The sequence below is a fragment of the Vanellus vanellus genome (assembly GCF_965231255.1).
Source record: "Vanellus vanellus genome assembly, chromosome: 17".
NCBI classification, from domain to species: Eukaryota; Metazoa; Chordata; class Aves; order Charadriiformes; family Charadriidae; genus Vanellus; species Vanellus vanellus.
This window is the reverse complement of record NC_138922.1, coordinates 5,316,889-5,326,345: the sequence shown is the minus strand read 5'-3', so window position 1 is coordinate 5,326,345 and position 9,457 is coordinate 5,316,889. Positions and strand designations below refer to the sequence as shown.

The following is a 9,457-nucleotide window of genomic DNA, read 5'->3' as shown; positions in this document are numbered from 1 at the left end:
ACCAGTCTGTGCTGTCCTTCATGTATTGCCAGACATGTTAAGATGACTCTGAATCTTGAAAAGACTCCTGTCTGTCCTGTCAGAAATGCTTGTAGTTCTTCCACCCCTTTTGGAGGTTGCTTGAACACTTCGTGATTTGCACAGGACTCAGACATAACCAGCCCAGCACAGCATTTGTTTGCCTTTTTTTTTTTTCTAAATTATTTTAAAGTGCTTTTTGTTGATCAGATCACTTACGTAGTCTTAGTTTTATTTTCATCATCCAGTTTGGGAGAAAATAATCAGTTAATTCTGCCACATCCAGATTTCTGTAGATTTGTTTTCTTTCTCTGGCTGCCCACAGAGAAATTGGTTTACAAGAATAAACTTTTCAAGTGTTCCTCTGTCCAAAAGTAGTTCATAGTGTGACTTTCTCCCATCTATCAAATCCTTACATGCTTTATGTTTTGAAGATTAGGTGTAAACTTAAGTAAGTTTCACTGATAAAGCCATTAAATACAGCAAACATTCTGAATATTTTGAGATTTATTAGGAACATAGGAAAATCTATTGGGTCAGACCCAAGGTGTATGTACTTCAGTATCTTGTTTCTGTATTCAGAAGAAAAAGGTTTGCAAGCAGCTCCATCTTAAGTCAGTGTTACAAATTTAATTGTGGGCAAGACCAATTCTTGCCAAGTTTTGTATAAACAGAGAAAAGAGGTGGTCCTTGTATTGCAGGACTTCTAATAGGGATGGAAAATTTACTATTTTAAGTTTTTCAGGCTTTGGCTACACAAAAATAATAATGCTAAATACTTTATATGGATATGAAAAATACTGCTGTTATCGTATTCCTTATAGGATCTTTCTTTGCGTGTTTTGAATTCAGCCCATTTTCTATCTTATAGGAATAAGATAGAAATATCTGTTTATGGAACATGAGGTTGTTGTCACTGTACTGGTGCCTTCTTATATTATTTCAATACCATTTGTCTCTTCTCTACTGAAAACAATTGCAATTCCTTAACCTTCATGCAATAGTGTTTTCATACCCCATCATCTCAGTAAGTCTGCTCTGAACTTTTAGTTCTGTAGTTATCCTTTTGGACTGAGTAAGAAGTATTTCAGAGAAGATAGACATAAGGAAAAATTTGTCTCTTATTCACTGTTTTTTTCTTTTTTGCTTTCTGTTGGCTGAGGTAATGGCATCGATTCTAAAAACAAACATAACCAAACCAAAACCAAACTGTTTTTCACAAAAGCTTAATTTCTCTCCTCCTGAAATGACAAATCTAAATTAGAATGCTTGGTCATGAAAAGAGTATTTTAAAGTATGTTTTTCTTATTTATGCTTATTAGTTTACATTTGGTATTGGTTTTAATTAGCCTTTGGTTATCTGTTTTACTTAGCTTATTCACATTTCTGTAATTCCTGACTGGTTGTGATTAATGTAAATCATTTTATAATTTACTCATTTGCCTACCCTATCTTATACTCCCCACTCCCACTTGTCTGCTTTTTTCTGCCAACCAAACTACAACTTCTATTGCTGTTTTTGTAGAACTTGCACCTGCCAAGTATGATAGTGTACTGCTGCAGTTACCTCCTTCAGATGCCCAAAACATCTCTTCCAGATAAGCTGGACCTTGGCAGCTTAATCTGCTGCCTTTTTTTTTTTTTCAAGGTTTAATTTGTTTATGATACTGTATCATAAGGTATGTGACATGGGAGTACTAAAAGGAGACTGAAAAAGAATTCAGCTCAAAATTAAGGAAGAGTAAAACTTCTATCATGGTGAATGCACTTGACGTGTTCTAGTGGAGCCATTCCTCTAACAGGGGAGGGCCAGCTTCTCTTAGTTTTTGTGGAAGGTTACGTGATTTTGTTCAAATACATACAGCTGTGTATGCATAGAAAATACTCTATACAATCTGAGCTCTCAGAGAATTAAAAAGCCACAAAGATGCTTTCAACAGTGATGTTGCAGGACTGACCTACTCTGTTGTCAATTTGCATTTTAACAGGTATGTTTTAGCAGGTACTTCTCTGCGTTTACTTAAAACTTGTACATCTCTTGATCAAGCAAAGAGATAGGATGAATGTACAATGGCAAAAAATGGCAAAGTAACTTGAAGAAAATTATTACAGTAGAATTGTGATTAAACGGGGTCATAACTAGTAGCAGTAACTAATGACCAGCATTAAATACAGCAAGTGTTGCAACTGTAAGGTTCAGTTTCTCTGATAATGCTTCAAGGCTTCATAGTGGTACAACTCTGTTGTTTACAAGTCGGTAACAAAACATTAAGAATGTTTTTGAACCATCAGGTCCAATTTTAAACACGAAGTAGAAGTGTGAAGATTAATTAACTATTTATTTGGTCAAGATGATACGTCACACAAGGCCGAACTGCAAAGTAATGGGGGTGTTGCATTTCCAGTTAACGTAATGCTGCGGCAGCTTCTAAAAATCGTTTTGTGGTGTCGAGATTTAGAGCTGCTTTATGCTTTTACCTCAGCTTTGCCCGGATCCGGTTTTCCCTCACAAGGAGACACTGGGGCGGCGCCGGGAACGCGGGGGCCCCGCGGCGGGGCCGCGCTCCCGGCGCCGCCCACGGCTCCGCAGTGTTTACAAACAGGCGTTAGCGACAAGCGGAGCTGGGCTCCGTCCGCATGGCGGGGCGGCCCGGGCGGCAGCACCCCGCAGAGCCCTCCCTCAGGCGGGAGGGCGCCGCCGCCATCGGCCGTTGGGGGCGCGGGGCAGGCTGGGTAGAAGGGCGGGAAGCGCGCGGCAGCTGCGGGCTGAGGGGAGCGCGGGTTTCCTGTGAGGCGGGGCGGCCCTCACCTGCCCTGCTCTTCCCGGCAGCGTTGTCACCGGTAAAAGTGACTAGTTTTGACTTGTACGGCACTGATTTCCTTTCTCTCCGAGGTCAGTAGTACGTTAACAAGCGACTGGTAGGGGTTAAAGAGCTGTTCTCGCCCTCCTCCCCGTTCCCCTTCCAAAAGAATGTGTTTACCTGGATGTCTTAGGAATTTTTAGGAGTATTATGCTTTCCAGTCCCTATTACTTAAGGAGATCTGAAAGGCATCCTTAGCAAAAAAAAAAAAAAAAAAAAAAAAAAGCCTATAAAAATAACTTTTGAGGTGTAGCTCTTTGTTTTCTCCTATTAATTTTAAAGTCATTTCAGGAATTGGCTGGGTATGTAACTAGGGAGTTTCACACCATCCCGACCATTTGCTGTTTTTAATACTTTGCAGTAATTACATGATGCTTTTTTAACACTTCCCCCTTGACCAAAATGCATTTGTGAGGAAAATTGCTAAATCGCAGCATGAGTCCTACTAAGTTTTACACACATCGTTAAATTTAAGCATGTAAAGAGATCCAGTACGGTTATTGGGATTACTTAAAAATGTGGTTGTATATGGTAGTGGTTTTGAGACTGTGATGGAGGAAGTTGTTACTGCTTGCAAGGGGCTTCTCACCTAGTAAATAGCAAAAAATGTGTGCTTGTCAGGTGTGGGGATATCAACATGTGAAATCTTTCTTCATTCAGTTGTGCAGGTTTTGGTATTTGAAGTGCTTATCTTGTTAAATTGCATATGAATGTTACTGACAAGTGGCTTTGCACATTAACTTTGTTGGGTTTTGTTTAACAAAAATCAGGTCTTGCTGGAAGCTTGTGACACTTGCTGTAATAAAAAGATTATGGATAACTTGTAACGGCTTTTAAAAGCTGTTTAATGCTGGTTGTGTCAAAGTAAGTAATTAGGGTCACTTAATCTACTTGATTATTCATAAAGTCCCTCTAGTAGAATTCCATGCTTTTAGATCTGTGAAAATGTTCATCTTGAGAAGGCTGCTTCACCACTTCTGCCCTCAGTACAGAGTACATATACATAATAAGAAAAACAAAGAAAACTTCACTTTACCACTTCTGCCCTCAGTACAGAGTACATATACATAATAAGAAAAACAAAGAAAACTTCACTTCACCACTTCTGCCCTCAGTACAGAGTACATATACATAATAAGAAAAACAAAGAAAACTTGATTATATGACAGTTTACTAGCCCCAAGCACAAGCAGACTGTAAATGAACGTCCTTGTGTTGCTATAGCACGAGCTTCAAGGAAAAAAAGAACACATTTAAAAATATGTAGTCATTTAAGGGAAGTTGGGTCAAATAAAATAGTATTAATGGATTGGACCTTACATAGTACTTAGACATTTCTGTTAAACTTAGGTCAGATTGTTTTAAATTTAGATTGTGCAGATAAGTTCTGCTAATTCTTAATTTCTGTGATACAATCAGGTGCTGCTGCGTAATTTGATGTGGACTGGGTGACATTGGGCTACTTAGCTGAAAGGGCCAGAAGTGGAGATTGCAATGAGTGCTTTGAGACCTGGTTCAGTTTCAGTGGCAACTGCAGCAACTCAGTGCCTCGGAAGATTAAATTTTGATCAGTAAATTTTGATCAGTAACTTGGAGCCCTAGTTCTGTCCTGAATAGTTAAGGTGGACACAAAGCAGACAGAGAAAAAGGATGTCTTTTGTTTACCCTCAATTGGCAGGGGAAAAAAAAAAATAATGTGTGGAATAGGACGTATCTGCTATGCAGCTCCAACATCAGGACAAGGTTATATACAAGAAGTGTATTTCTGGGGAACCCAGACACCCAGAACAGCACTGGAGAATTCTGTGTACGCACGAGGCATTCCACCACTTCTAGCTGCTCTGTTTCCTGCTTTATATACAGAGAACAGAACTACAAGTGGGCAGGTTGGAATGACCTGTAACTGTGCAATTTTGTGTGGTCACAAAGAAAGTGACTAAATCTGCACCAATTTAGAAAAACATGGGCAGAAAGATCTCAGCTGTCCTCTTAAAATGAATATAGCTTCTGACAATGGAATTTGTTGTTTGCTCTACAGTGTTGGTAATACAAAAGTAAGCAAACAGACTTTCTGCTGGTGCTTAGTCACTTTTGTAGAGTAGCATACTGATCATTGGATGCTTGAAAAGTAATTTCTGTGTATATTACAAAACTGTTCAGCATTCTGTCAATAGCTGTGTTCTCTATGCTGTGTCATTATGAAAAGAGCAGGAATGTGTATCAGCTTTGTGAATTTAGTACTGGATGTTATTAATAAATTAATGCAAATTAACAAAGTTGTGATCCACATAACACAAAACATTAAAGTAGCATTAATGCCTTTAACTTCTGCGAACTGAGCAACCGTAAGAGGGGTGGAAAGTGCTGCTGCCCTGATGGGAATTCACCTGGCTGCTCTCCCAAGCTGCCGGTTTTCTCTCTCTCTGCAGGCATGGGGGTGTGTTAGGACATGGGAATCCATTGGTAGTTTTCAGCCGGCATACCCCTCAGGATCCCTAACCGATTGTTAGCCAAGCAGGCACAACATTTCTATAGTCACAGCAGAGCCAAGGGATAAAAAAAAGCTGAGAATCAGGGAGTCATAACTAGCTTTCTGATGCTCCACATTTTCTGTGCCAAACATATGTTGATATAGAAGAAAGTCTGATTCTAAATACCAAAGTGTGGGCAAGATTTAACTAAAGTTTTCTGTAAAAGAAACCAAAGCTCTAAACTGTTGCTGTATTTTACTGCATCTGATGGTGCTTATAGGATCATGTAAATGGACTTAACCAGTATGGAATTGTGCTGTAGCTGCTTTTAACAAGTGCTGCTACAATCCCAAGGTTTGCAGGTAGCAGGCACCGTGTTCTGTTCCTAAACATATGTAAGATATTTCTACAGTTAAAGATCTGTTGACACAAAACAGAAGTTTGAATTTAAAATTTACTACTGGATGTTTGTTAGTGAGTTGATTGCTTTTGTCCAGAGCACAAAAATGTTTTTAAAGATTATTTTCAATTCCTGCAGAGCATGTGTGTACCACTGAAGAAAGTATTTAAATGTCCTCTGAATGAATAAATAACAGTGGACCTCAATACTGTAAAAAAGCCCAAATAAACAACAAAAACCCCCCTTCTTAACAAAAAGTGCTTGAAACTATGGTAAGGCTATCTGGGCTGTTACGATGAAGTGTTTGCAGTGTTTATATTTGTATATAGACATAAATATGTTTTAGCACCCTTTTCACAGTTTATAGCCAAAAGTGTTTCTTAGTTGTTTACTTCTTGGTTCTGTCCCTGTCACAGAGAGGAGCACGCAAGCATTTCTAGAAGATTTTGATCAGGTAAAACACTCTAATTGCAGACGCTGTTTGACAAATTGAGTAAAATTCATGTCGTCTTTTTGGTAGCCTGTAATATTTCAAAGTTGGAGCCACTGATGTGGAGTCTTGGTCTGTTTTTCCCATGCCTGTGACACGTCCCGCCTGTGACACCGTCCTGTGTGCTGTGACTCTCGGGCAGCAGTGACAGGCTGCTGCAGCAGTTGGGTTTTGTCGTGTGAGGTTGCTTGTGTTTACTTTTTTTGTGCCCTAGTTCCTATGAGAAAACAAGGACTCAGCCGAGTGAGGTGTGTGCACAAATGTACCGCCTGAAACTTTTAAATTTAGAGCACTGTACTTGTTTCACGTCAAGATGGGGCGTTACCTCTAGTTTAACCGAACCCTTAAAAGGCCATCAGATGTGTATGATGTATGAATTTTTTTTCCTCCCCGTTATCTTTTGAGGCTAAATTTGAGGAGTTACAACTACTCCCCAGGTGGTAGCCCACACTCTAGTAATGTTGGCGTCCTTGTATTTATTTTAGCCTTCATTATTCCCCCTTCTCCCCACCACCCCCGCGCTCAGTACCGTGCGAGGCACTATCCGCCGGGTGAAAAACACGTACGTGGGCTGCGGGGGGTGCCCCCGTCGGGGGGGGTCAGCAGGAGCCGGCGGCGGCAACGCGACCTCCCGCAGGTGCCCGGAACCCCGCCGCCTCCCCGGCCCTGTGGAGGGAAGGGGCTGCGGGGAGGAAGATGGCAGGCAGACCAGCCCCACCGGGCTGAGCGAGCGGCCTCCGCGCCGCCCTGCCCTCCCTCCCGTCCGGCCGGGGAGGGGCTGCCTCGCCGCTCCCCCAGGGTTCGGCGCAGCCCTTCTCCCGCCGCCGGGGGCACGAGGGCCGCTCCGCTCCGCCGCGCGCGGCTCTGCTCCGTGTTTTCCGGGCCTTTCCCGTATTCTCGGGCCCCGACACTCGAACGTGCTGCGCGGCGCTGGCCTCGGCGCCGCTCGCCATTGGCCGCGCCGCCATAGCCCCATGGGCGTGCGGGCCGCGCATTGGCCCGGCGCCGCCGTCCATCAGCCGGCGGCGGACTGCGTCAGGTTGGGTTGAGCGGCGTCCCCTTCCCTGCCTGTGTCTGGCGGCGGCTGCGGCTGCGGGGCCGGTGCGGGCGGAGGGGCGCAGCGGAGGGCGGCCCGCTCCCTCGCTCGCTAAGATGGCGGCGGCGGCGGCGGCGGCCGTGGCGCGGCTGGAGGGCCGGGAGTTCGAGTACCTCATGAAGAAGCGCTCGGTGACCATCGGTCGCAACTCGTCGCAGGGCTCGGTGGACGTGAGCATGGGCCACTCCAGCTTCATCTCCCGGCGCCACCTGGAGATCTTCACCGCTGCACCCCCGCCGCCGCCACCGGCCGGCGCGGACGGGCCGCCGCCTCCGCCTCAGGGGGACCCCGCAGCTGCCGCTGGCGGCGGCGGAGGGGACTTCTACCTGCGCTGCCTCGGCAAGAACGGCGTCTTCGTGGACGGCGTGTTCCAGAGGCGGGGGGCGCCGCCGCTGCAGCTGCCCCGAGTGTGAGTAAACCGGGGCCGGGCCTGCCGTCCTTCCCCGTCACACCGGGGCCCGCCGGGCCGGCCCGGGCCCACCCGCCGGCGCCTCGCCGCGCCGGGCTGCTCCGTCCTCCCCGGGAGGACCGGCTGCCGCGGCGAGGGTGGTGCCGCTGCTCGTCCGCGCCGGTTGTCCCCGTTGCCGTTTGGCTGGCACATGGTGCGTGACAGGCGGGGAACCCACCCTGTGTCCTGGCGACACACGCGAACGGTGCCCGAGGCCTCCTTTCCCGGCAGCCCTTCTCCCTTCGTCTGCTGCCCTCGGATGTGTCCTTCCTCCGGTGGCCCGGGCCCCACCGGCACATCCACCTCCCCCTTCGGCAGCCGGTGGTACAGGTGGGAAGCGTGAGACCCCCGGCAGCGCCGGGGCTGCTGCTTGATAAATGGTCACTCTCCTCCTGTGCCGTGTCGTGCACGTAAGCAGTATCTGTTGTGAGTTTGGGAGCAAATCCGTCGGCAGCAGTGGTTGGAGGTATTGTAATTAGCAAACAGAATTGGATACACCCTTGAGTATTGTTTACGTGCTTCAAAGGAAACCAGTCAAGTGGTTATCCACATATCTGGGATTTCTGAATTTAAGATCAGTGCTGAGTAAATCTTGTAACGGCCTTGGTGCTTTTGCAGAATGTGGGGGGATTGCTTTGTGCATGTGATTGCCTTCTGATTTTGTGGTAGTTTGTTGCCTCTTTGCCTAATTGTAACGCTTATTTTTATGGGTAAACTGAATCATCCACGTGAAATACTTCTGCTAGTCTTAGTGTTTTAAAGTGTATTTCCTTACATGACAACAAATGTATTAAGAGTTTGTAAATAGTAATACGTTCTTTTACCATTACCAAACATTAACTGTCTTTGCAAAATAATTTTCTAGGGGAGTATGTGAGGCCTACATACTGCAATTAAGGATATGTTGAACTGTAAATAAGTAATCTACATTTTGAGGAGTCGCATGTAGGAAAAGTGAAGGTGTTTTGGTTTAGAGTATTTTAGCGGTCTTGATTAAGAAATACCCCAAAGGTTACACGTGTTTTAGCTTTATAAAACACATGACAGTCTTAATGGCCTTGCAAGTTTTTAAACTGTGTTTAGGATGTTGATGGTATATATTTTCTGCTTTGACGTATTAATGTTAGTTTCCCCACCTGGTTGCTCCATGAAAATCAAATTCTTACCTTTCTGCTTTCTAGGAAATCCTTGTTCTGAAAGGGTTTAACAGTGCCAGTATGTGCAGAGTTGTATAATCATGAATACAGTTGGATGACTTGTTTGACCTTTAACTGTAACTTCAATTTTTGCTTTCTGCTTTTTATATTAATAATCGTTTGACATGTGGCTAATCTATATTTTAATCTAACACATTTATGAAATATAGATCAAATACTCTTTTTTGTTGTAAACAGTTTGGTATAATACGCTAATTGCAAGCAAGTTGTGCATTATATATGTTGTTAGCAAGCAGTCGAGAATTAGTTTGAGTAATTTAGTTGGTAGTGTTCTATTAAATGCTTAAGACTTCAGGAAGAGAAAAGTACTACTTCTTCATGGTGTCTATGTAATTATTGATTTCTAATTTATTTTAGTTCTTTCTACCAGTGTCACTTTTTAAGTGGAAAGAAAATTCTGAAGGATTTTTTGTGTGCCACTTTTTTATTGAACAACGATGAAAACTTCTGTGCAGT

At 44.2% G+C, this 9,457-nt stretch overlaps 1 protein-coding gene across 1 annotated transcript in view; it reads left to right on the top strand.

Moving 5' to 3' along the window:
- The first annotated feature begins 7,386 nt into the window (after window positions 1–7,386).
- FOXK2 (forkhead box K2) overlaps window positions 7,387–9,457 on the top strand; it is a 50,133-nt gene continuing 48,062 nt past the window's right edge. Inside the window, exon 1 of the mRNA XM_082492041.1 lies at window positions 7,387–7,745. Within this exon, the coding sequence (XP_082348167.1) occupies window positions 7,393–7,745 (353 nt within the window). The 5' untranslated portion in view covers window positions 7,387–7,392. The remainder of the gene's footprint in view (window positions 7,746–9,457) is intronic.